At 53.7% G+C, this 27,274-nt stretch overlaps 2 protein-coding genes and 1 pseudogene across 5 annotated transcripts in view; 2 read left to right on the top strand and 1 right to left on the bottom strand.

The window, feature by feature from the left end:
* The window catches only part of TRAPPC12 (trafficking protein particle complex subunit 12), a 77,793-nt gene extending 74,399 nt beyond the window's left edge, over positions 1 to 3,394 (bottom strand). For all 3 annotated transcript variants that reach the window (XM_040992766.1, XM_040992765.1, XM_040992767.1), the window contains exon 1: positions 2,161 to 3,394. In XM_040992766.1, coding sequence (XP_040848700.1) covers positions 2,161 to 3,324 — 1,164 coding nt within the window. In that variant the 5' untranslated portion in view covers positions 3,325 to 3,394. The remainder of the gene's footprint in view (positions 1 to 2,160) is intronic.
* A 5,228-nt stretch (positions 3,395 to 8,622) lies between these two features.
* The window catches only part of EIPR1 (EARP complex and GARP complex interacting protein 1), a 94,558-nt gene continuing 75,906 nt past the window's right edge, over positions 8,623 to 27,274 (top strand). For both annotated transcript variants that reach the window (XM_040992764.1, XM_040992763.1), the window contains exons 1-3: positions 8,623 to 8,787; positions 16,578 to 16,661; positions 22,938 to 23,070. In XM_040992764.1, the coding sequence (XP_040848698.1) occupies positions 8,746 to 8,787; positions 16,578 to 16,661; positions 22,938 to 23,070 (259 nt within the window). In that variant the 5' untranslated portion in view covers positions 8,623 to 8,745. The remainder of the gene's footprint in view (positions 8,788 to 16,577; positions 16,662 to 22,937; positions 23,071 to 27,274) is intronic.
* On the top strand, positions 13,955 to 14,111 carry LOC121165503 (annotated as a pseudogene).

Raw genomic sequence — 27,274 nt, 5'->3', positions numbered from 1 at the left:
AGTCCTCTAGTTTAACCTGGACTGCTGGCAAAGTCATTCCAGAAACAAGCAACAGTTTTTATATACTTTATAAAATTGTATTACACATGGAGGGAACTAGGTACTAACAGATGAGCAATCCGGGGGGGAAATTTGAACCAAATATTTCAGAAATAACTGATTTAGGACAATGGTGGTAGAACTTCTCAAAAGGTAAATTCAACAAAATGATGAAATAAATACTAGGAATTTGGTGTGCCTGGAAATCAACAGAGAAAATGCTTTTTGTTATAGCAGCCTAAAGTCACCTGCAAACAGTTATTCTGAACTAAGCCCAATTGTGTGGGGCTTTGTTTTTGGGTTTTTTTTTTTTTGAAGCCCAGAAATAAAATGTCCTTTAAAGAATAATTTATGAGTGAAGAGACACTGAGTCCGCAGGAAGCTGGCAGGCCTACTCCACGGGAGAGTCAGAGCCATCCGGGGACTGGATTGGTTCAGCTCTGCCTATCAGGAGGGTTCCGACACTGCACCTGCGGATCCAGAGCAACCGGACAGCAGTGGCCACTGCTGGGCCTCAGCACTCCCTCCTTACACCCTGAGTGCTAGCTGCTGCCCCTGGTCCGCCAGTGAGTGCATCCCGGGTCCCTGGGGCCGGCTCTTGGTACTCTACTGGGGCAAGTTTCCACAGTCCTTGGCACCAAACCTCGACACAAGTATCTCATCATATGAATGAGATGAAGTAAGCATGCTCAACCAGCCTCCTGACGGCGGGCATGGAGGCGGGCATGGAGGCTGCTTTTCAGCCTGAACAACTATAAACCACACTGATTCCCTCCCCCTCCATAGCTGTAGACTTGCACATCAGTGTATTACTTCTTTTTTTTATCCTTTTTTTTTTTTTAAGATTTATTTATTTTTTGGAAAGTCAGAAATACAGAGAGGAAGAGAGACAGAGAGGAAGATGTTCCCTCCGATGATTCACTCCCCAAGTGAGCGCAACGGCTGGTGTTATGCCGATCCAAAGCCAGGATCCAGGAACTTTCTTCCGAGTATCCCACATGGGTGCAGGGTCTCAAGGCTTTGGGCTGTCCTCAACTGCTTTCCCAGGCCACAAGCAGGGAGCTGGATGGGAAGTGGAGCTGCCGGGATCAGAACCGGCACCCATGTGGGATCCCGGCGCGTGCAAGGCGAGGGCCTTAGCTGCTAGACCACGCCGCAGGGCCCCAGTGTATTACTTCTTCAGAGCTGCGTTCAGAGTGGAACTGAGGGCCTGGTGCATGGCCTCGTGACTAAAACCCCCTCACTTTGCACGCACCTAGATCCCATACAGGTGCTGGTCATAATCCTGGTGGCCCTGCTTCCCATCCAGCTCCCTGCTTGTGGCCTGGGAAAGCAGCTGAGGAATGGCCCAGAGCCTTGGGACCCTGCACCTTTGTGGGAGATCCAGAAGAAGTTCCTGGCTCCTAGCTTCAGAACAGCGCAGCTCTGGCCATTGCAGTGACTTGGGAAGTGAATCATCGGATGGAAGATCTTCCTGTCTCTCCTCCTCTTTCTATATATCTGACTTTGCAATAAAAATAGATGAATCTTAAAAAAAAAAAAGAGTGGAACTGCTGCATGAGGATACACATTACTGAACAATGTATCGTCGGCTTGAAAATCGGCAACAAGCTGAACTCTAACTCTTCCCAGCAGCTGCTCAGCATCATGTTGCATCCAGAGCAGGTGGGCATCAACTTGCTGGATTAGGGACCAAACTCAGCAAAGTCTGCACCAACATCCCCAAATCAAGCCAAATCTGAAACACCGGGGGTCCCCGGCACCTAGGACACGAGACACTCAACTTGTACCAACTTCTGCTTGCAAAAGGGCCGCTGTAGGCTGGTTTCCAACACTCGAACACAGCCCTTACCTGGGAAGGTGGAGAGTGGGGCAATGTGATTAGCATTGCACCTGAACACCTGCATGTCACCATGTGGTACACACAGCAGGCCGTTTTATTTTTGAACCTTCAAAAACTCACTGTATCAAGCATGTTGCACGTAACAAAACTTTTTCCTGATTTCTGGAGAACTCTACAGAGCCCCCAGTCAACACCAGACTCTCCCCACGGGCCCTCGGGGGCTTGGGGGACACGCCCTCTCAGTGCTTCGGCAGAAACAGCCACACGCCACCTCCTACCTGAATGTTGTCGAACCTGAGCCCTGGCATGGTGAGGCTCTCCTTGTCCACGAACACTGTGCCGCCCTGTTGGGTGGCCACGGCGGCCAGGACATCTCTGGTGCGCTGGCTGGGAAGCCACGCATCGTTCCTGCGGTCCATCTCGCTCATGCTGAGCGCTGTGGCGAAAGGGTCGTCACTCCCAGCAAACACAGCCTGGATCTGTGAAAACGGTCTCGGGGAGTCGGGCCCGTCCTGCGAGGCCGTGGAGGGCCCCGACTCTGATCTCTCCATCCCCAAAGGATAAGGAGAGTCAGAGGGCCGTGGGGACTTCTCTCCCACTGGGCTGCTCAGTGGAGACAACTTGTCCGGGCCAGAGGAGCCCGCGTGGGGGTTACTGACGGACGTGAAAGTGGACGTGGTGAAGGAGTCAAAGAAGCCAGAGGCTGCTGAGTTCCCGCTCACTGTATCCCCAAAAAACCTGCTCAGGCTGGGGCTGGGGCGCACCGCCTGCGGAGGGGTCTTGGCGGAGGGCTCGCTGGCGCTGCTGAAGCTCGGAGATTTCACCATCTGCGATTCGAAGCCATCTTGCAGGAAGAGCTGCGGCTGGGCGGGCGTGGGGCTTGCCTGGCTAAAGATGGTACATACGGGCACGGGCTCATCTTTGGCGGGCCGGCTGGAAGGTACAGCTGGGGCCGGGGCTGGGGCCTGCTCCTCTGCCCGGGGTGCCAAGACGTCGGCACCTGCATCCTCCAAGACAGGCGTGCCCGCTGCCTCCTCCTGGGTGGGCTCCTCCTTCAGAGAGGCCCTGCTGTCAGAGGTCAGGTCAGAGAGGTCTCTGGGCGTGTCATCTGTGTCTGCCTCGCTACCATCACTCAGGGAGCGCAGCCCTTCGCCAGCAGAGGCCCCAGCCAGGCCGGGCTCCGTGACATCCCGCAGGCAGCCCAGGTCACCGGCGTCATCTTCGCTGTTATTAGGGGAGTCTGAAATGAGGACACTCTCCATCATGTGTTCGTTGAGCTTATCCAGGAAGTGGCTGGAGTCCTCTGAGATGCTCTCGTCTCCGCCCAGATCGATGGTCTCCTCGTGATACAAGAGCGGCCCCTGCTCCGCCTGGGGTGCCTGCGGCCGGACCTTCTCCTCCTCCGCGGACACACTCGGGTCAGCACCTGTGGCACCCTCCATGCTTCCTGCGGCACAGAAAGCAACCTTAGCAGCTGGCCCTCTCGGCCGCCATCAGCCGCACAGTTACCAGTGTCTGGCTCAGTGTGGCACACCCACGGTGCTGGGCAGGCACAGCCGTCACACCACCACCCGCAGGCTCCCGAACACTTCTCTGGAGAAACATCTAGTTGACTCCCCTTGAACAACTCCCCCTCTAGCCCCCACACGAGCCCCTTTCTCACTAGGCGCCTCCAGTAAGAGACACCACACAGCATGCGTCTTGGCATGGCGGGTGTCCTGCACACACAGCCTTCTCCCCAGGGTGAGTGGGATGACTCCCCTGGACACAGACCATACTGGTTCATCAAGTTACCTGCCCAGACTGGAGTAGGGTGAATCTACGCTCTAGCTAACGTTAACATTACTAACACAAACCCAAATGTACAAACAGCTTAGAAACCCTGCTTCCCGTGCCTCTAGCTATCTGCCCAGGCAGGGATCCAGGGCCAGGTACTTAATTCTATTTGTACACTTCTAGGGGAACCACACGGCTCCCACAGTGGCTGTGCCATGGTCCATTCCCCTAAGGAGCATAAGCCACCAGCGTCTCTAACCCTCTGCTTATTTCAACTCATCTTTTATACACTCTTCCGGTACTGTGCCCTGAAGATTCGGCGGAAGATCCCTTTTCTGCATGCTCTCCCTCCTTCTCCCTGAATTTATAATACGGTCAGCCCAGTTCTGGTCAGGTGTAGCGCACACCCCAGGCAGAAACGGCTGCCGAAGGGGAGACCCGGGCTCCAGCAGAAAGGCCGGGCTGGCACGGGCTGGTGCAGACCACAGCCCACTGGAGGACGTGGAGGGCGAGGGCAGCAGCACGTCCGCAGCTGGGCGCCGGGGACGGCAGGGATCGGAGGAGGGAGAGCCAGCGTCGCTGCCCCGGTGGGGCTCTACAGGGCAGACGCCCCTCGGGAGATGGGGACCCCACCACAGACGCCCATCTCTCTTCCTCCCTGGGAAAGGGCGGCCCGGGCTCCTCACCTGCCATCCCGCCCGCAGAGCTGTGCCTGGGGGTCTGCGGGACACTCACGGTGCTGGGAGAAGGTGACGGGAGTCCGGAAGCAGGGAGAGCACTCAGGGCACCCGCCTCCCAGCGCGCCAGTGCGCCTGCGCGCGCCCACTTCCTCGCATGCCCAGTGCGCACGGTGGCGCCCTTTGACCTCCGGGCCGTACCGGTGGGCGGGGCCTCCAGGAGCCGGGCGGAGGAAGCGGCCGCCTTGCACCTGCTGCTGCGCTCAGGATGAAGGAGCGTCTGTAGCCTGCTGCCTCTGCTGGTCCGCAGCCGCGCTCAGTTCTGAGTCACCCCTGAAACGCTTCCAGGGGGGTGCGTGCGTTCTCAGGTGGGATTGTCCTGGAGCGTCACACACGGTGCCCCCTAACACGGCAAGTTCATGTGTAAGGCTGTGTGTGCACTGACCGGTCCAGTGATCGGCTGCTCGCTTAGCTCTGGCCGCCCCTGGACCTCCCCACTGAGACACAGTAATGGTGAAACAGACCAATCTACAGTCCTACGTTGGCCTCAAAGTGTTCAGGTGAATATGATTCCATGCTTCTCCTTTTAAATCAAAATCTAGAAATGATTCTTTTTTTAAATTATTATTTTGAGGGTATTGTTTTAATCATTAAGCCTCTAAAATGTGAAAGTTTCTTTCTTGTATACATTTTATTTACTGCTAAAAAGCAGCACATAAAGAAATTTATGAAGAGATGGGAATGTTATATAAACACATTAAAAAGTGGTTGCTTAGTGTGAAATTCACTCTGACTCCTGAATACATTCTTCCTGAAACACATACATACACATAAACATTAAGCAGAGGAAGCAGGCGTGTGTAGCATATGTATTCAAACACACTAAGGAATGTCTGCAAGGACAGGTCTCAAACCTTGGGTGTTTCTTTGGGTGATTGAAGTAGTGGAGGTAGGTTGAGAGACACAGACGGGAAGGCACCAGAATACATTTAAAATGTGCACTTTGTTTATTATATATATTTGATTTTTTGGATAATTCACACTTCTGTAGACATGGCTGCTCACATCAAATTTGCCCCTTGCAGTCCCTGAATTTCTTCTTTTTTACTTGAACCTTGATTACGTTGAGTGTGCATCCTGCTTACAAGGTGACATCAGCGGACAGAGGATGCACACTGGCCTAGGCTAAGCACTGATGAATACATACTGGTATCTGCAGTAAAACAGTCAGTACTTGGATCTGAAACATGTAAATATAAAAAGTAGATTCCCTTTTGTGTTTATATATATGCATTTGTGTATACAAATCTGTATATAGGGCCTGGTGGCGTGGCCTAGCAGCTAAAGTCCTTGCCTTGAATGCACCGGGATCCCATATGAGCACCGGTTCTAATCCCGGCAGCTCCACTTCCCATCCAGCTCCCTGCTTGCGGCCTGGGAAAGCAGTTGAGGACGGCCCAAAGCTTTGGGAACCTGCACCCACGTGGGATACCCAGAAGAAGTTCCTGGATCCTGGCTTTGGATCGGCATAGCACCAGCCGTTGCGCTCACTTGGGGATTGAGTCATGAGGGAAGATCCTCCTCTCTGTCTCTCCTCCTCTCTGTATATCTGACTTTCTAATAAATTAATAAATCTTTAAAAAAATCAAATCTGTATATATACATATAAGTACAACAAAATCTAGAAATGATTCTAATGACGTATTTTGAAAGTTATGCTGGTTCTAAAACCAGGCCTTTTGTGCCAGTTTACCAAGTCATGAATGCAGAAACAAACAAAACCAAAAGCAGTTCCTGGAGAGTTAACAGCATTGTACTGCTGAGCCTGCCAGTGGTAAGAGGGCGAGGCAGCCTTATTTCTTGGACAACTTTAGTGTTCTTGTAGTGTGGTAGGCAGCTAACTCAGGGGCACGAGTTTGGAAGCCACCCCTCACCACCTAGGTGTTCCCCCCTGCTCACCTGTGACTCCCACCTGTCACCCGAGAGGAGGTGCTATTGCATTGTTGTGTAACCACTCCCCTCACAAGCCCCTATAAGGAGGGGCTCACTCTCTTGGTTGTGTGCTGCCATAGCTCTGGCAGTCCGACCCTTGGTCTCCCCAGTACCTCCGAGGACAGGTATCCCCTGAGCAAGTCCCAGCCTGTCTACATTCCTCACCCTCTGTTTACTGCTAGGGTGGACAATGGAGATACTTTGTATTTCTGGCTTGTGTGCTGTCAGGAGTTCCAGAGGAGTGAGGCCTAGCAGTGGTGGAGTGTGGAAAGGTGAGTGTCTGCAGCTTTGTGTGTCCAGGTTACTCGCTGCATGTCTCTTAGGATAACTTACGTTGCTGGGGAAGCTGGCACATAGGTCTTTAGTTTAATGGATCGACTTGAGGGTAATGACCATTTGTTCCTCTTGAGGTGACAATTGACTGGATTGCCATATGAACTTGTGATTTGTTACTTCTAGGGGGCCCTGTTATCACCAAGCTTGGCTAATGAAACTCCTTAATAAACCTTAGACATGTCTGGCGTGATCTCACTCACATCCTGTAACATTCTAATCCAAGAATAAGTCTGCTACAACATTCCCTCACAACCACTAGTCCAAACCAGAGTGTGGCCCTTTCTCTCTCCAAGCCTGTGATGGCCACGAGAGAAGGAGAAGCTGCAAAAGCCAGTCTGAAGCGAGCAGAGGGTGAGGGAGAGAAGCTGCCTCCCCTCCATGCTCCAGTGGGGACTCATGGATGCTGAAACAGTATCCAAAGAACCTGCCAGGGGACTGATGAAGGCAGCTTTCCTCAGAGCAGGTGGACTGCCTGAATTCTTCATGTGCTGTTCACAGGCTGACTCTTGTTGGGAGCCAACACACCTCTTGGTTTAAACTGAAGTTGGGCCCGGCGGCGTGACCTAGTGGGTAAAGTCCTCACCTTGAACATGCCAGGATCCCACATGGGCGCTGGTTCTGGTCCCGGCAGCTCCACTTCCCATCCAGCTCTCTGCTTGTGGCCTGGGAAAGCAGTCGAGGAAGGCCCAAGGTTTTGGGACCCTGTATCCACACAGGAGACCCAGAAGAGCATCCGGGCTCTTGGCTTCAGATCAGTGCAGCTCTGACTGTTGCAGCCACTTGGGGAGTGAACCATTGGATGGAAAATTTCCTCTCTGTACATGTGCTTTTCCAATAAAAATAAATAAATCCTTAAATTGTAGCCAAGGTTCACTTACCACCCTGAAAACCCCACAGTGCTTAACCACTATGTTAAATCTACCCCTGCCTACAAAACAAACGATGCACGCTGGTACCGCTGAAGCCTGCGGGGAAAGATGGTGCGTGGCCTTAACAGCCATGTGTGCAGATTCTGCCACCAAAGCAGCCACTGGGAACTGCATCCCACTGCTCACTGCACAGGTCGGTCTGCAGGACTCCCCAGAGACTCCAGTGTGCTCATGGAGGCTTCACTCTGCCAGCAAGGGCCGCACACTGAGCACGAGGGAGCAACCAAAAGCCCATTGGCCCCTCTGGCAGCATGGAGAAGGCAAGGGCAGATGTCAGACTCTGGAGCAAACTGTGTGATGAGGTAATATGTCTGTAATTACTGTCTGTAATATGTATGGGGCGGCATGTGTGTATATGAGGTACTGTGTGTGTGTGTGTGTGTGTGAGTGGGGGTGGGATGTGTCTGTGTGGTACCCATATGTGGGTGGAGGGTGTGTGTCCAAGGAGTGTGATGTGTGTACAGGTTACATGTGTGCTATGTGTGCACATAGTGTGTGGTGGGATGTGTGTGTACAGGGTATGGTGTGTGGAGTGGGATGTGTCTGTATGAGGTATTGTGTGTGCAAGGGGGTGTGGTGTGGTGTGTGTGGTGGGATGTGGCTGCGTGTATAAGGTACTGTGTGTGTACAGGGTGTGTGTGTGTGGTGTGACCCGGAGATCCTGGATGTCTCGGGGCACCGCGGGCTAGCAACTCCGTGCTCTTCGGGATTTCCAGTGGTGTCCTCCCGTCCTCCCAGCCTTCCCGGTCCTCCCGTCCTCCCCGTCCTCCCCGTCCTCCCCGTCCTCCCCGTCCTCCAGGCCCCTGGGATCACTCGGCGGGCCATGCCAGCCGCACTTCCGGGACGCTCGGCCGACGCGCGCAGGCAGTTCCGGGACGTTCCAGCCGCGCCTCCCCGTCGCCCCTCCAGAGCAGAGACCCGGATGGGAGCGCACTGGGCGTGCGCCCGAGCCCGGACCCCGCTGTCATTGGCTGCCGAGCGGGAGCACGTCATGACGTGTGGAGAAAACAGGAAGTGGCCCTCGGGGCGCCGGTGCGGGCCTCCAAGCGGGGAGGAATGAATGGCGGCCCGAGGCTCCGCAGCCAGGCCGGGGCGCGCCGGCTCTAGCCGGGAATAGCCAGTGCTCGGTCGGGGCGGGCCGCCTTCCCGCAGCATGGAGGACGACGCGCCGGTGATCTACGGGCTGGAGTTCCAGGTGGGCCGCCCGAGCCCTCGGCGGCCGGGGTGTGCGTGCAGCGTCCCAGGGCCTCGCAGGGGCTCGGGGCGTCGTTTTTCGGGCGGGCGAGGAGCCTGCGGCCTCGGGCTCCGCTCGGGCTCCGGACGCGGGGCTGTGGGCGCAGGAGCAGATGTTTGCCCCAGGGGCTGACGCTGCCAGTAGGCCCCGGGGTCTGCGTTCCTGCCTCTTGGAGCCTCATGTCGGGGAGGTGTTTGGCTGGCGACCCCCGTGTCGCCTGCATGACATCTTGGAGCTCAGGGTCGGGACTTTTTGTGGATTGAAGGAGGCATCTGGGTGGCCTGCGCTGGCCAGAAGTCCCATTGCTGAAGGCCTGCTTACAATCACCAGATCCCAACTGCCCCCCTTTGCAGAGGAAGCCACCGTCTCCCTGCCTTTTATTTCCTGGATGTGAGCACTCCGACTGGATGCCGTATCACGGGAGACATCAGCGCCCACTGTTAATACTTGTCTTCCTTTAGACTCCTTTTGTAGTTCCATTAGAATTTCTCTAAAACCAGGTTTACAGAGAGACAAGAGAGGGAGAGAAGTCTTCCATACGCTGGTTCACTCCCCAGTGGCTATAATGGCTGGAAGTGAGCCATTTTGAAGCCAGGAGCCAGGAGCCTCTTCTGGGCATCCCACACGGGTGCAGGGTCCCTAGGCTTTGGGCCGTCCTCGACTGCTTTCCCAGGCCACAAGCAGGGAGCTGGATGAGAGGAGGGGCAGCTGGGCCATGCACTGGGCGTGCTGCGGTTGAAGGATTAGCGAGCTGCGCCCAGCACCGGCCTCTCCTGAGCCTGCAGGTGAGCCGAGGCGTGCCTTCCCTGTGCCTGCTGTGTGGTGGGTGTAGCTTCAGGCACTGCAAACACCTGCCGGTGCTGTAGTCATCCCACACACTGGCCCTGGGTTTCTCCTTTTTCTTATCCATGCTCTCATTCCCTTTTCCCCAGAGAAGTGGTTGCTCTGTTAGCTTTTTTAAAGCTCTTCTAAAGCCACGTTTCATCACACAGTTAACTGCGGTGTGCCACGGCTGGTCCCATTCTTACGTTGTCTGCACTTCTGCCTCTCCCCATGCCGCCCTCCGTCGTCGTGCCCGGACCTGGGCCTTTTGGTCACTGGACATTCCCTTGTGTACGTTGTGTGGGTTCTGGGCTTCAGTGGGCCAGCCGTATCGCTCTAGCAGGAATGCTTGCAGCACAGGGCTCTGTCTGTGCGTCCTCCTGTTGTCATCTGGCCTTGCCACAGCACAGCCTCGTGCCTCCTCCATGCAGCCAGTGACGGCTTCTGGTTGGTGCCAGTGACCGCCTGCCCTGCCTTTATGCTTACTAAGTGCCACCGGCCTGCACACTGTCCTGTCCCCTCGTCTGGGCGATGGCATTGCCCCTTGGCCTGCACATGCCCTGGTGGCCTGTTCTGCTGTGACTTGCCGCTCCCTGCACGTTCTCTCACTCATGACTTCTTGACCCTGCCACCTTTCTGCGTATTCTGTGCTTTGGATTAAAGATGGCTCCGAGTTTCCTTCAAGACCGAGTTGGTGTTCTTTTGTTCTCCTCCTTGCTTTGCAGGGTTTCCTAGGGCTGAGAAGAGAGTCTTGGAGTCTCTCGCTGCTCAGGCACAGCCTGGTGCCTGGCCTTGGTACCACAGGTGGCCGCAGCATGTATGAGGGGTGCTGAGTGCAGGTGGGGTGGCTGGCGGAGGCTGGCTGGTAAACTGCTGGCCCCTGGGGCGCAGTGCTGGAAAAGGGTCGGGGGAGTTGAGTGAGGGCTGTTCTCACTGGAGCGCTGTCTTTGGCATGAATGGAACGGGGGAAGGAGTGTCAGAGGGAAGCCGGATAAAGTGAGATTTCTTTTTAAAGTAAACAGGGAGAAGTGAGCATGTTCTGCTGAGTGAGCAGACACCCAGGAGGAGCAGGTGAGTGAGTGTGTGTGTGTGTGTGTGTGTGTGTAAATGTTTAAAGATTCTTTATTTAGCTAGCTCTTACAGGATTTATTTATTTTTATTGGAAAGTCAGATTTTACAGAGAGGAGGAGAGACAGATCTTCCAAACGCTGGTTCACTCTCCAAGTGGCTGCATCGCCGGTGCTGAGCTGATCTGAACCCAGGAGCCAGAAGCTTGCTCCAGGTCTCCAATGCAGGTGCAGGGTCTCAAGGCTTTGGGCGCTTGTCCACTGCTTTCCCAGTCCACAAGCAGGGAGCTAGAAGGGAAGTAGAGCTGCCGGGGTATGAACTGGCGCCCATATGGCATCGCGGTGCATGTGAGGTAAGGACTTAGCTGCTAGGTTACCACGTCAGGCCTGAGGAGCATATTTCAAGAGCAGCCAGAGCTCTTTGGCTGGGAGCTGGACGCGGGGTGATGTCGGGGGACAGCCCCTCTGAGGCTAGGCAGCTGTGGGGGAACCTTTGTAAAGAACCATTGTCTGGGAGCAGTCTGCTCCAACCGGGCAAGTGGCTGGATGCCGTTTGAAACTGGGGGAGTCTGCATGGGCTTTGAGACTGGTACCTGTTTGTGGTCAGGTGTGGCGTTTCTGGCGAGGCTGTCTTGCTGGTTTCCGGACCTCAGCCTTGCTAGTTGCTCTCACGGTGCGGCCCGCCAGTGATAGAGGCAGACATAAGGCTTTCTTTGTGGGAGCCAGGGAAGCACATGGAATGGCAAGGTGGGAAATGGTTCTGACTTGTGCCACACACAGCCTTGGGTTGCAGGCTGGGCTCTGGCTGGCAGTTCCGTGACTGTGTCTGTGTCCCTCTGGCTGTGGGTGTGTTGGGCTAAGGGGGACTGGCTCATCCCTCCTGCCTGCCTGCTGCTTTCAGTGAACTGGAGGTAGACAGCACACAGCAGAAGGAGTATCTGTAACCTGTTTGTTGCAAATTGGATCTTGTTCCCACAAATGGTCTTGAAACACCTGGAAAACTTACCTTTCTGCCTAGACTCAGCTCATTTCCTCATTGCTCAAGCAGAAAACACGATTACAGACATACGCTGAGATCTGTCCCCCAGATGGCCTGAATTCAGTACTTCCTGCAGTAAAGTCCTGGAGGGATTGTGAACTCTGGAGATTTCACGTGTTTGGAAAGGTCCATTTTGGACTTGTGTTTCAGACTGATTGCCCTCTGTCCTCTTGTTTGCTGGACCTCAAGCTCCGCTTTGTACAGCTCTTCGGGGAGGACGTCGTGTCAAGTGCCCGTGCCTGCCTGTTGCTGCAGGGCTGCGCCCCTGGACCCGGCTCGGTGTGTTTGCTCACTGGTTCTGCACTCCTGAATTGCCCTTCTTGGTCAGGGCGATAAAAGCTAATAACATTTGTTTCTTGTGTGTGTTTTCTATTTTGAAGGGACACCTTCTTGGCTGACACTGTGCTCACGGGAGCGTCTTGATGCCTGTGGCTCTGTTGTCACTGTGCAGGATGCCAATGGTTTTGGAATGGAATCGCGCACACCTTTCTCTTACTCTTTCCTTTTTCTTCAGTGCAGGTGGTATTCCTGCAATGAAAGATGGTGTTTTTAATTTACATTTTTCTTATATATGTGTTTTTCAATTAAAAAATTATTTTTGTTGATGTTTACTTAGTTGATCATGGTGGGAGTGGTTGAGGATTAGGTGAAATGGGTGAGAACATGTCTCTAAGTTTTCTTTTTTTCTTTCCCGTATCTGTGGGAAGGGAGAGATCCAGGTAGAAGCCGCACCTGGCCTCCCACCTGCCTTGGTACCTGGGGACGGGACGACGTCATCCCAGAGTCCCCGGTGTGGAGCACGCTCTGAGGGTTCTGCTCAGGTGGTTTTAATAGATCTGAAATACTGTTGATCTCGCCGATCTGAGGATGAGGAAATCCTTCCAAGGTGCGTTGGCTGACATGGTCCATCTTAGAGTCTCCATTTGCCCATGTATTTGCTGTCAATGCTTGGCTGGGATAGTTGACTAATTTGTTCTGCTCTCCTTCCTATGCTGTGCCTTTACCCTCATGAGAGCATGTGTATTTGAGGTCAAGCCTTGAGTCTCACGGGTCTTGGTCAGCTCCGCAGCACCTACTGTGTGCAGCAGGGCTCGGTCAGCCATTCAGTGCTAACGTGAGCATGGTCAGTCCCCAGGAAGCCTTCCCTCTCAGAGGGCTCTGCTGGGCCTCAGCTTTAGGGGCTCATAGGCTTTTCTCCTATGGGGTGACTGTGGGTTCCTGCACTGAGGGTCTCTCGGCCCCATGTGGAGGGGCCTCCCCTGGGTCCTCTCTGCTGACTTAGGTCTCCGCCTGGCAGCTGGGTCCTTGTCCTTTGGGGTGGAGTGTGCCCCTCTCAATCAGGGTGACTTTTTAAAGTTCGGAGGTCAGGGGTCGGAGGTTCTGTGATGTGTGTGCACACTTAGCAGACAACCTCGTGACTGATGAAGAATTCACCTGTGTGTAGAGTTCTAACGGTTGCTGAAGCAGCGTGGGAATGCCAGTGGTGGGCACTGAAGGAGCACCTGGGCCACTTGAGCTGGCTCATGTAGGCGTTTGCCACAGGTACCTGAGAACATGAATACTGCCAGGGCGTACTTGCTGTTTGGACTCCGTCCTGGTGCTGCTGACTGACACAGGGCCGGAGAGCCTGTGTAATCTGTGTGCTCTGGTGTCTTCTGGGAGAGTTGGTGAAATGTTCACCCCTTTCAGTGAACAGCCAGCATAACTCATGTGGAAATCAAATTTCAGATAACAGCTGTTGGACTGTTTCTCTGTTCTGAAAGCAGCGGATTGAGGGGTTAGGACAGAGGCACTTGATGACATCGCCATTAAACATGCTTCTAGCTGCGTGAGGGTCCGGAGGCAGATGGAGCGAGTGGTTCGGCAGGTGGAGGATGAGATGCCTGTTCCCTGTGGCTCCCGCAGCCTCGAGGCAGAAAGGGACACAACTGTGCTGTCTTACAATGTGGGTCTCTGGGCTTAGAATCAGGGTCAAGGTTTGGGGGTCTTCAGGGCAAGCTCCATGTTCCCACTTTCTCCAACTCAGAAGCCCCCACTTCTGGGCTCCAGGACCAGCAGGGTTGCCCAGGGGCTGCCCGAGGCCTTCCCGTGCTGCTGCCTGTCAGGAGCTCTGTGGGTATTCTCTTTCTCTCTGGCCGCAAGCAGGAGAGGGTTTCTGATTCCTTAGCTGCTTCTTTCCTTCCTTTTAAACATTTTTTTAATTGCTTCTCGGCCTTTTGGCTAAGATCAAGTATAGTAAAATTTTTCTTTTTTTAAATATTTATTTATTATTTTTATTGGAAAGTCAGATCTATAGAGAGAAGGAGCGACAGAGAAAGATCTTCCATCCACTGGTTCACTCCCTAAGTGGCCGCAATGGCTGGAGCTGAGCTGATCTGAAGACAGGAGCCAGGAGTTTCCCCCAAGTCTCCCATGCAGGTGCACGGGAGGTCACAGCAGGGAGCAGAAAGGGAGGTGGAGCAGCTGGACATGAGCCGGCGCCCATGTGGGACCTCGGTGCATGACAGGCGAATTCCTCAGCCACTAGGCTACCGTGGGCCCTGGAAGATTGGTTTCTTTGAAAGGCAGAGTGACAGGGAAAAGGAGGAGATTGTCTCTTGATTTACTCTCCAAATGGCCACAGTGGCTGGGGCTGGGCCAGGCAGAAGTCAGGGACCAGGAATTGATTATCACATGTCATGCTGAAGATTGCTTTTGGTCAACGCTGTTGGGCGTTCTGTGCCCCTCCTGGATGTTGTTTCCCAATTCTTTCTCCAGATTAAGGAAACTTTCCTTTATTGTTTTATTAAATGCGGTTGTAATCCCAGCTTCTCTTTCTGCACTTTCTGGAACTCCCATAACTTCTATTTGGCCTCTTAATAGTGTCTTAATTCTTGAATACTTTTTTTAGCTTTATCCAGCTTAGCTTCCAGCTTTTTGATTAATTTACCATTGTGACAAGAAGTATCTTCCAATTCTGAGATTTTTTCTTCTACCTCATTCATTCTGTTACTGGGAATTTTCCACTGGATTTTTAATTTGCTCCATTGTGTCCTTCATTTCCAATAATTCAGCTTGATTTTGTTCAGTGTTGCTATTTCCTGTATAACATGCTCCTTAAATCCTTGAACTCCTGCATGCTGTTGATAAGAAGCTTTATAATGAGTTTTCTGAATTCTCTATCCCCATTTTCTCAGTGTCTTCCTCAGTTAACTTTGAGGTTGGCAACGGCTTTTTCTCCTTTGCAGGAGAGAGTCTAGTAATATTCATTGTGCCTCTGTCTCTTCTTTTGCTCTTGGTCATTGTACTTCTGGTTAGCAGATTCTTCTCCTTGGGGCAGGTTTCTAAGCTGTATTACCCACAGGTCTATAATTTTATTTTACTGATTGTGGTTAGTACACACTTCTTTATAGTCACTTGTGCCACTGAAGCAAGTGGCAATCAGTATAATGCAATGACCTCAGTGACTGGGCTCCTAGCTCAGCACATGCACAGCTCACTGCTGTCCCTGTAGTCTCAAAGCCTTTGCCATCCTGTGAAAAATGGCATCTGATGTGTTACATGTGGAGTTCTTGATCTGCTAGCCATTAGCTCTAGGGGCCACCCGCACCTGTTTTGGGTGGAACCTGTCGAATGCCACATTGGTACAATTCACTGAGCCAGCTTAGTGCATGTGCAGTTCTGTCCCATAGCCTTTGCCTCCCTACACAAAATGATTCAGCTGTAGGGGGTGAGGGGACTGACCCACCTGTTTGGGATCTGCTGCTCTGTCTCTGCTCTGGTCAAATCAAACAGACCAGCAGGCCGGGCAGTTCTTTGTCTGGGCTCACCTCCTGAGCTCCTGATGAATGCCCCTTCCCATCTGGTTGCTGGTTCAGTTCCGGCTGCTGGTGGAGCTTAGATGGCTGCTCGCTGGCTGCCGCTGGTGTATCAGTCACTGCAACACAACACCTTTGTCTCCGCTGCTTTCCCGTGTCTGTCCGTCTCCAGGACCCCTCTGCTGTCAGCCTGTCCTCTCCCGTTTCCTGGAATGTGCCCTCTCTACTCCATCCTGGCTGATGTTTCTCCTGTTTAAACGTGTTCTCACCCTGTCGCGCCATCTTGATTTGACGCATGCACTTAATTCTCCGATTTTCGAGAGTGTGACTGTAGAAATGGCTGTTTGCTGTTGTTGTTGAGGGCTAGGAATTGAATGAAAACTCTAGAATTGTGGGTGTTTTCTTGCTCCTAAGGATCTGTTGCTCTGGCAGGAGGCTTGCTGGCCTGGCAGCATTGGGCTGCTCGAGTCACCTTCCACTCAGAGGACCTGGAGCTTTCCTTGGTTCTGACTCACTGGATTGTGGTTCTCCCTCCTCCTAGGCTGCAGCCCTGTGGGTAAACGTTCTCCTTGGGGTGTCTGCTCCCTGAGCCCCAGGGAGCCTTGTGGCCATGCCATCCCGATGGACAGGGTACTGGGGCCCGAGTGGGGCGTCCTCCCAGCACTTCCCTACTCTCTGCCCTGTGCTGCGACTTTGTCCTCTTGCTGCTTCTCTGAGGCCGTGAGACAGGTGCAGGATGGGACTTGAAGGCCTGCTGCTTTGTTCTGCACGTGAGCTGGTGGAGGCCAAGGTATCACTGCTCTGTGATGTTTCCGGTAAAGAGATGAACCATGGCTATGTATAATTTGTGTACTTGTTGCTTCACTTCTGTGCACAGTTCAGTTTATTTCTGTGTGCAAGTTTGAAGTGGCATTGTGGTGTTAGAACGTGTGGGAGTGTACGTCTTCCTGCGTGCTGCCTGTCTGTGGCTGAGCCTTGGGGTTGTTGAGTGCATGTGCTGAGCGTCTCTTTCTGTCCTTCCTGCAGGCTCGGGCCTTGACACCTCAGACTGCGGAGACGGACGCCATTCGCTTTCTGGTCGGGACACAGTCTCTTAAATATGACAACCAGGTGAGTGTTTTTGACAAATGTACGCATGTTAACTACTACTCCTAGTTTTATCACTCTTTTTTTGTTTTTTAAAGGTTTGGGTTTTTTTATTGTACAGTCAGATCTACAGAAAGAAGAGACAGAGAGGAACATCTTCTGTCCTCTGGTTCACTCCCCTAGTGCCCGCAATGGCTGGAGCTGAGCTGATCCAAAGCCAGGCGCCAGGAACCTCCTCTGGGTCTTCCACATGGGTGCAGGGTCCCCAAGGCTTTGGGCCGTCTGCGACTGCTTTCCCAGGCTACAAGCAGGAAGCTGGATGGGAAGTGGAGAAGCCGGGATACGAACTGGCACCCATATGGGATCCTGGTGTGTGCAAGGCGAGGACTTAACTGTACCAGGCCCATATCACTGTTTTTATGATCTTGATTTTTTTTAAAGCAATATTTAAGAAAAAAATAAAACTATATTCAAAATAAAACTGTAGTCATTGGGTTGAAGCCATCTTCTCAGACACTGGTCCCTGGTTGGGGAGAAAGATGGACATCACTGAGCTTGCTGACTCTCCCGCGCAGTCCCTTCTTTGTGCCCTTGGGCTCATGGCTACCTGGGCACCCGCGGGGCGCTGAGCAGCGGGGGGTGCACAGCCCAGTTGCACTGTCGCTCATGGTTGCCCGCAGTCTCCTCTACTCCCTGCCCCCCAGGCTCCAGGCTGCCCCTGCCCCTTGACCCAGGTGGGCTGATGGGAAGTGACCTAGCTGCTCCCCTGGCCACTGCTGGGGACACACATGCGGTCCTGATGCAGCTCATGGCTTCACTGATCCGTGACCTTGAACAAGTGGTGTGTGAACACTGCCCTGAGGTGCTGTATACACTGTGTGAGGGTGTGTGAACACTGCCCTGAGGTGCTGTATACACTGTGTGAGGGTGTGAACACTGCCCTGAGGTGCTGTATACACTGTGTGAGGGTGTGTGAACACTGCCCTGAGGTGCTGTATACACCTTGCTGGAGAAGATGTGCACAGCCTTTCACACTGGGCCACCTGGCTTATTCCACTTGCGAACATGATATGAGCACATAGTGCGCACAGATGTCCTCTTGTGATATGTCTCTTGCCAACAGCACATTTGCTTCTCCCAGTCCTCTCTACGTTCCTGCCCTTCAGTTCCATCTTCCTGTCTTTCTCGTGCTAGCATTTCACAGCAGTGTATAACAACCTTCTACATGGCAGTGTATATTGCATCTCATAGAGGTGTACACACCATCTCACCAAGGTGTACAAACTGTCTCAGAGCCGTGCTCACACCATCTCACCAAGGTGTACAAACTGTCTCAGAGCCGTGCTCACACCATCTCACCAAGGTGGACATACTACCTCGTGGCAGTGTTCACACACCCTCACACAGTGTATACAGCACCCCAGGGCAGTGTACACACCCTCACACAGTGTATACAGCACCTCAGGGCAGTGTTCATACCCGCTCACAGCAGTGTTCACACTGCACCACCTCACACTGCACCACCTCACAGTGTACCACACTCGCAGCCATGTTCACACCACCTCACAGCAGTGTTCACACCACCTCACAGCTGTGTACACACCATCTCACAGCAGTGAATACACCACCTTACAAGTGTGTATACACCCCCTCATAAGAGTGTAAATCCCATCTCACAGCCATGTTCACATAACCTCACAGTTCACACCATGTGTGTGATCACATGGTCATGTAAGCACAGTCCCTGTCTGCGTGGTCAAAGGGTCATGTGGACGTGGCCCTGTCTCTTTGGTTTGAGGGTCACGTCATTATAGCCCCACATCTGTTGTCAGAGGGCCACCTTAGTTCAGCCCCCGTCTTTGAGCAGGTTTATGGCTGACCCCTCCAGAGTGGGTGAGAGCTTGGTGGAGGGTTGTCTGTTCAAGCCTCGCAAAGGGATTGCTTGGAAAGCAGTCGTTTCATGTCTTCTCAGGCCAGCAGGCGTGGGGAGGCCATGGGAGAGTTTGCTGCATTGGAGGTCCACCTGGTGGGGAGGCTGGAGACTGGCATCCAACGTTTGTCACGCTCAGTGGGCTGAAGGGGCTGGGGTTGGTGCTGGGACACAGCAGGACAGAGGCGGCCTCCAGGCATGGTTGCCACCAGGCGCGTGCTAAGGCAGGTGTGGGTTTCAGAGTGCATCAAGTGCAAGCTGGCTTTCGGTATTAATGGATTTCCTGCTAAGTAGGAAGTGTGTTGATGGTAGAGCAGGGCACTGCTTGCAGTAGAGTCTGTTCTGACTCTGTGTTACTTCTGTCTTTTCCCGTGTGTGATGGCTTCTGTAACGCCAGCCATGTTATAGGCTGTGTTCAAAGTGCAATATTGGAATATTCTCCTGACGTTTGTGGTGGTTGTGATTGCCCTCGATCATAATGTTAAAACTATTCAATATTCCATAGTCTTACTTTTCTGTTTATTGCGGACAGATTTCAAGAAATCAGATTATTGCTGTTTCTACATTTATATGGTTCTGATATGTTCGAATACACCTTCTGGAAGAAGTACACAGAGTATAGTGTGGGCCATTTTAACTGCAGCTTTCCTGGCACTGGCGGGGACTGCTCACGTCAGCCTGGTTCATCAAGCAAAAGCTCATTGACAGCATTCTTAGTTAAGGTTTTAATTTCCTTGATTGTAACAAAAGCTGAATCTCCCCCAGCTGTTGGCTGCTTACATTGTATGGATTTCTGTGTGTGAATGGAGACTTACACTCAGTGCTTAGCCTGGGGTCCAGCTCAGTGCTCTCCCACACTAACACACACACACTCACGCCGCCCAGCAGTGCCACTCTCTCTCCCACACACTCGCAGCTCTGCACACTTGCCTCCCAGCCCCCCAGCAGTACTGCTTTCTCCAAGCCTGAGTCCCGTGCCACTCTGCTCCTGCCCTTCTCCATGCCCCTTGAGCCTCTGCAGAACTTCTTGCAAAGCGTGTCGCAGTGTCTGCTGACCCGAGTCTGACTCTCGCATGTCATGGCGTCTGTGAATCGGCACTTTGTTTTTCATCAATGCACACGTTCCACTTGGTGAACGTGCCACAGTTTATTACCCATTCTGTTGGCTTTTTTAAAGATACGTTTTATTCAACTAAGTTCAGCAAAATCATGCTTCAACACTGTAAACAGCTAAATACAAAAATAAAAATAGACAAGACAGCTGAATAGTAATCTATAGCCATTTTGAGGTGTATGGAATCCGGCTGAATATAAACCAAAAATTGAAATGTCTATGAAGAAGTCACAGGATGTAGTTAAGAACCCGCATTTTCCTATTAACATACTGTTAATCAATACCATATCAATTAATGCCATAAGGTTGTAAATGGTTGTTGATGTTATGTTGGGGCTTTTAATTGATTGGGATGATATTTTGCTGGCTTTACCTTTAGACCAGAGATGGTCTCACCAAGAAATCGTTGAACCCACTAGGATAAGATGCTGGACTTTATGCTTGGTAAATACTTCCAATGAAAGAACCTCAACTGAATTTGAACTGTGGTAATGCAGCAAGGTGGAGAAATCCACTATGGGGAGAGGGTTCGGGGAGGGGTGGGGGGAATCCCAGTGCCCATAACACTGTGTCACATAATGCAATGTAATTTAAAAAAAAAAGATACATTTTATTGTACTGGAAAGGCTGAATGATGGAGAGAAAGGGAGACGGACAGATGTTCATCTGTGCATTCACTCCCCAAATGGCGGCCACAGCTGGGGTTAGGCCAGGATAAAGGCAGGAGCCTGTAGCACCATCAGCTCCTGCCACTTGTCCAGGTGCTCTGGCACTGGAGGAGCTGGGTCTCGTTGTGCGTGGTGCCAGCCCTGATTCTGTCTGCTGCTGGTGGGCGCTGAGGCTGTTCTTTGGGCCAGCCTGGAGAGCTCTGCTGCGAGCTGCTTGTGCCTGCCTTGGTTTGGTTGTGGGCTGCAGGACCTGTGTGCTTTGCCAGGTGCCTTTCTCAGTAACCCGCAGCCCGTGTGAGGTGATTGGTGATTCCCAGTCCGCAGATGTGTCAGTGGTGACATGCCCAGGTCAGGATCTCTGTGTGTGGGACGAGCACTGGCAGCCCCCACTTAGCACGGAGGAGCTGCCATTCTGCTTCTCAGGTGGTTGCCACGGAGGAGCCACCTGCCACCTCCCGGGATCCGCTGTGCAGACTGTAGACAGCTGTGAGCTGAGAGAGGCGGAGCCTCGCCCCGGGGTGGGCACACATGTGTTGGCCTGGGTGCTGCCCCAGCTGGCTCCTCCCACTCAAGGGGTCTTCCTGCTACACATGGAAGTGATGGCTGCGCATCACGCAGCTCGGCCTCGTGAGGATGTTGCCAGGGTGAGAACTCTTGCAGATGAGCCCTCGAAGTCCAGAGCCTCCCGTGCAGGGGGCAGGGGAGCGTCCTCCCGTGTCTCCCCGTGTAAGAGTAGGCTGTGCAGAATGAAGCAGGATGCAGTTGAGGCAGGTGCCTGGAGGTGCTGTTGGCTCCCGTGCAGATGCTCGTTAGAAGGGCAGCTGGTGTAGGCGATGCCAACAACCCAGCAAGGAACCTCAGAAACCCGGGGCCTCCCTGTCCCTGGCAGCCTGCAGACACAAATTGTAAACAGCAGAGTAGTCAGTGCATTCCTTTAGCTTTCTTCAAGCATGTCTGATGGCCATTTCCCATGGCGTTGGAGGCTTCTACAGAGCATGATGCAAGGATAGATTCAAACATTTGGTGAGAGCCCGGCGCGGGGGCTCAGTGGCTAAATCCTTACCTTGCCAGCGCTGGGATCCCATATGGGCACCAGCTTGTATCCCAGATGCTCTAGCTTCCGTCTAGCTTCCTGCTTATGGCCTGGGAAAGTGCTAGAGGATGGCCGAGAGTCTTGGGACCCTGCACCCACGTTGAAGACCTGCAGAAAGCTCCCCATTGCGGCCATCTGGGGAGTGAACCAGTGGATGGAAGATCCTTCCCTCTGTCTCTCCTCTGCATAAATCTGACCTACCTTTCCAACAAAAATAAATAGTTCAAAACAATTTAAAAAAAAGTTAAAAAAAAAACTGGTGAAAATGCAATCAGAAGAGCCATTAAGTTTGGCACTTTTGCAGCCCATGCCTTGCTTGTCTTTTATATTACGCAGTTTGTGAGATGTTTCAAGACTGCAGGCAGGCGCTGCGGGTGGTTGGGAGCGCTCCCGGATGCGGACATCCCTGTGGTCATCAGTGTTATCGCACGCCAGGCTAGACTCTGAGTGCACGTCCAAGACTGTTTACTAAGAGTACACCGGGCTCGGCAGCGTGGCCTAGCGGCTAAAGTCCTCGCCTTGAACGCACCAGGATCCCACATGGGCGCCGGTTCCAATCCTGGCAGCTCCACTTCCCATCCAGCTCCCTGCTTGTGGCCTGGGAAAGCAGTCAAGGATGGCCCAAGGCTTTGGAACCCTGCACCTGTGTGGGAGACCTGGAGAAAGTTCCTGGCTCCTGGCTTTGGATCAGCACAGCTCTGGCCATTGTGGCCACTTGGGGAGTGAACCATCGGTCGAAAAGATCTACCTCTCTATCCTCCTCTCTGTATATTTGATTTTGTAGTAAAAATAAATAAATAAATAAATAAATAATAATAATAATAAAATACTTGCAATAAAAATAAACCTTAAAAAAAAAGAATTATGTTTCCCCATGGGCTCAAATGCCAGTGAGAGATTGAATATGAAAATCATCTTAGTTCCTCTCCAGTTACCCAGAAAAGTATAGCAGTGATGTCCCTCAACCTCCATTGAGTGATCTGAGCTTGGCATTGTTACAAGTAATGCTGTGTGTTGGCACCTGCTGGCAGCTATCAGACTCGTTTAAAAGAGAAGCTAAAAATATGTTGAAAACCTCCCTCCTTCCCACCTGCATGGCTGTGGGGCTGCGTCTGCCCACTGCACAGCCACGCAGGTCACTCCGGGTCCCCCATGGCCAGGCCTCTTCCCGTTCCCACAGCTCCCCAGCAGGGCAGAGGCAGTTCCTGCTGATTCGAGAGCCCTGCCCAGTTGGCACCAGCAGGGGCCTCATCCCGGAGCCACGTGGGGGGCAGGACCGGAGGGTGGCACTACACAGCTGGCGGCTCTGCCAACACTCTGCCTTGCTCTGGAGATGTGCGCTGTCGGGGTGTTCACTGGGGCGTGTCTTTCTTCTGTCGCAGAACCTGTGTCTGTCGCAGAACCTGTGTTTGTGGCAGAACCTGTGTCTGGTGCTCTTTGCAGCTGCGACATTTCAGCAAGGAGATCCTGACAGGCCCTTCTCTTGTGTCTGTAGATCCACATCATAGACTTTGACGATGAAAATAACATCATCAACAAGAACGTCCTCCTCCACCAAGTGGGTGAAATCTGGCACATCAGTGCCAGCCCCGCAGACAAGGGAGTGCTGGCGACTTGCTACAGCAAAAGTAAGTGTCTGGAACCTGCCCCAGTGTCCTGTGAGCTTGGCTCAGTGCGCAAAGAGGAAGGGTCACGGAGAAGGTGCCATGTGTCAGGTGTAGGTACTTGCAGGGTTCGTTGTCGGAACTGTGGCTTCCGGGGTCAGGTGAGTGTCATGCTGAGATTCTACAAAGGTAGTCCCAGGTGACCTGGGAGGAGGGAAAGTGAGGATATGCCTTGTTCCCATGGCCTCTGTGTGTGTGTAGGGAGGCTGTCCCAGCCTGTGCCAACCCCATGCCATGTGCATGTGGCAGGTGGCGATGAGGTAGCCGATAGCTTCTAGCCGTCTGTGATTGGCTGCTCAGCCTTGGACACCTGGATGTTTGGGTCAGTCCCTGAGTTCTACTGGCACTGGGGCAGCCAGAACCTTTTCCTAATGGCTGGCTCTGGGGAGCAGTGTGTCCTGTGTCCGTGCTGAGGCCAAGAGCCACGTAGCTTTGGGTCCGTGGTTTTGAACGCTCCTTTCGAATGTGTCTTCGCACTGTCTTTGCACATCACTCCTTTTTCCTCTAGGCAAAACATTTTTTCTGAAATGCTTTTACCTCTTTTAGCTTTGGCTTGCATGTTGTGTCCCTGAGCGCCTCCCCAGGCACTCCCAGTCTCTGCCTCCTCCGCGGGCTTCTCTGGGCCCGGCAGTTCCTCTCCTCTTCGCTCCTTTCCTCCTGCGGCGTGACTGGAGAGGCTCTGTCCCTCAGGCCCTGCGTCCGCACGTCTGGGCGACCACTGGGCTGAGTGGCTGAAGGTGAGCCTGCGTGCGGCCGCTCAGCGTGGCTCCTCTCCCGCAGCCCTGGGTTGCTTTGCAGGAGTTTCCCAAGAGGCTAGCGGTGCTGTGTTTTGTCCCATCACTGTCTAAGCCACCTGGAGCTGGCAGCACTTCAGCTTCCTCTATGCCAGTGCCCTCCACACCATCCCCTCTTAAAGGAGATGCTTAGCCTTCTCTAGTCAAAGAAAACCAGAAGTTTCAACCTATGAAAATGACAAGTGAGTTGGTTTTTAATTTTTCTTCCAAATGCTCTGGGCTTTGTCAGCACGCCGTACAGCACCACCACCCAGCTATATTCGGTGTGTGAGAAGCTGGGTCCCAGGGCGGCTGGTGCTGGGAGCCGAGTGCCGAGTGTCCCTCCCATGTGTGGTGCTCAGCCGTGGCCCCTGAGAGCCTCAGTGGTCATGAGGCTCAGTCCAGGCCTGCTCAGCCTTGTGCCTGCCCCGCAGCCCACGGCTGTGAGAACAGGGCTGCAGTCCCTCTGCCTGCCGACCTCTGCCAAGGGCACATCGTGTGTTCCAGTGCTGGCAGCATGCATAGTCATTCTGCTCAGAAAGGTGAACAGAGGCCACCAGGCACCAGCTTGGCGCACCCTGCTGGGATTTGGGGGTGCCATTTGGAGCTGGGGTCCCCAGAGCTTGTCCTCCCAGTCACCCTCCCGTCCATGTGCAGGCTTGTGCAGGAGAGCTGTGTGCGTGGTGGAGCTGGCCTGTGTCCTGCTGGTGGGAGCCCACTCTGACCCTGTAGTTTGAGCTGGGAGTCTGATGAAATGGATCTCTCATGCATCTTGTACCTTGGCCTGCTGCAGGGGTGGCTGTGGGTGCTCCCCCTGCACTCCCACGCACATCCTCCAGTCACGTCCTGCATCCTGCACCCGCGGCCTCCTGCTGCAGGTTGTGACCTTGGACTCTGCTGGGGTCAGCACAGTGCTGGGCGCCTGGCACTCGGCCTCTTGTCACGGCCTCTTCTGCCCCTGGAGAATCCTAGTTACCAAGTGTGGTTTGGGACCTTTCCCTGCACTGTCCCTGCTCTCAGGGAGCACGCCCGAGCCCGGAACTGCTTTTGCCTCCTCGGGTCTATGTTGCCTGCTGGCTCTCGACCTCACTGTGAAGGGGTCTCTGTTCACTGCCGGCTGTCCAGGCTTTCCTGGGAGTCCCCAGAAGTGTCCGCTCCCTCCGGCCTCTGGGCCCAGAGCTGCTCATGTGTCTGAGGCTCCGCTCGCGCAGCCCCTGCCTACACTGTTGGTGGCTGGTGGGAGCACTAGGCGCAGCCTGCGCCTTCTACCCCAAGTCCAGGGTCACGTGCTGCCTGGGCTTTCTTCGGGCGCCCCCGCTGCAGGCAGCAGGTGGCTCCCAGCGGTTGCGGGACTGAGGTTCTGTGTCTTGCTGAAGTGCGCTTGGCGCTGCTCACAGCCGCTGGAGGTTCTGAAAGGGAGCGCTCGGGAGCTGCTGTGTCGCAGGTGAGTGAGTGGCAGTGCTGGAAAATGAGTGCCTTTACCTGGGTTGTGGAAGCATTCCTGATTGTTTCCAAGCTTGAGTTGATTGCTTCCTTCCAAGGACCCTAACCCCCTAATTCTGAGTCGGGGCCTTCCAGCCAGCACCTGGAAAGGCAGCGCTGCCCACTGTGGTGCTCCCCTGGTGCAGCGTTCACGGCTCAGCTCCAGCAGCGCAGGACTGGGAGTGTACCCGCTGCCTGCCCTTTGCCAGAGCAGATGCCGAGAGCCCTTCTGCTCAGCATCCAGCAGAGACACAGGCGCCTGCCTTGCATCCTGCCTGGCTCTGTGCCCTGGGAAGTTGTCATCGCCCCTCTTCCCTGCTGGCAGTCTGCAGCCCCAGTCACTGGTCCAGGCCAGGCACCTCCCAGGAAGCCTGCAGCTGCAGGTCCACCTTACCGTGCAGAACCTTGACCTTCGAGGGGCCAGCATGGTTTGCAGCCTGACACGTACACGCTGTTTTTACACATGGGGTACTTGTGTGTGTTTAGGCTTTGCTGTTGCAATAAACTGAAGCAGGAATGAAACTGGATTCATCTGTGTAGGCTCACTTGCCACCTGCTGGCTTCAGACCTCTGCTTGACTCTGCCGCTGGGCCGGCAGGCCCTTCTTGGGTGTTGGCCAGGTCTCTGTCCTGTGCTTGTGTGTCAGTGTCTGCCTTGTAAAGGGTCCTGCCTTTCAACACCCTACAGTCGGCTTTTTTTTTTCCTGTGTGCTCTTTGCAACCACTTCCTTCCCTCCATGTCAGGGGGACTGCACCATCTTGGGCAGTGGGACTGAGGGCCTGAGAGACCACCCGTAGCAATTGGGGGTGTCAGCAGGTGCAGGAAGGACCCCTGGAGCAGAAGATGGGCAGAGGGCCCGACCAGGTGCGCCCCCTGCTGGTGAGGAAGGTGCCTTGGAGTCGAGTGTCCTGCAGCGGGTTCCAGTGGGAGAGGCCTGCTCTTCCTCAGGAATCGGGGAGTTGATATTTGTCATATACAGCACCATTTCTGTTCCATTTGCTTATGACCTATGGAACTGCTCCTGGTTAGTGGTGGAATGTGGTATGAGAGGGCGCATGTGTGCCTGCTGAAATAAACAGCACAGTGATCTTACAGGTACACGTGGAGTATCTGATGAATGCCTACCAGGGTTTTTAAAAGGACAGTTAGATAGCCCCATCACTGTCAGAACAGAGGAGAGCAGTGAGGGCGCCTACTTGTGGTGGCTTACCTGCGGGTCTGGGCCTCGAATGTTGACCCGGCTTGGCGACAGGCAGCATGGCCTTGTGGTGCTCCCACGGAGCTGGGCTGTTGGGAGCACACTCTGTGCTGCCAGCAATGGTGCCAGGAGGTGAGCATGCTGTGTGTGTTTCTGACTCTCTGCGCGGCTCTGTGGGATTGTCAGGATGGACCCGTGCTGTGAGCTCAGCGGCAGCTGTATGAGTTCCTCCTCGTGTCGCCACTTGCAGGAGAAGATCTTGGAGAGCGATGTTCTCTTTGCATCCTTACAAACAGCAGGACATTTGCACTGGACTAAAGCGACCTGCGAACCTGAGAGCAGACTGCACCTGCAGCTCCCTGTGAAGAGCTGGGGTCGGCCACAGCCCACTGGCAGCACGTGTCGTCGTGAGGGTCTCCCTCAGTTACCTGTGTTGGTGGGACGGGTTGTTGGGCACAGACCTCCTGTTCTAGGGGATGAAGGTCACAGAGCTCAGCATGCCCTGGCTGGCTGGCAGTCACAGGTGACCTCGGGCATTTGGGCACACAGATGCTCTTGCCAGGTCGGGCTTGTGGGCTTGAGAGTGCAGTGTCCTGACTTCTGACTTTGAGTGTCCTGATTGCCAGGGCCCTGTCTGTGGTCGTGTGTGGGTGCTGAGTGGGATGTGGAGGGAGGGTTTGCACAGGAGGGACAGGGACAGGGAGCCCGCAGTTCT

This window comes from Ochotona curzoniae, unplaced genomic scaffold (assembly GCF_017591425.1).
Source record: "Ochotona curzoniae isolate NIBS_2020 unplaced genomic scaffold, NIBS_Ocur_1.0 contig_883, whole genome shotgun sequence".
Lineage (NCBI taxonomy): Eukaryota > Metazoa > Chordata > Mammalia > Lagomorpha > Ochotonidae > Ochotona > Ochotona curzoniae.
This window is presented reverse-complemented; position numbering and strand designations above follow the sequence as displayed.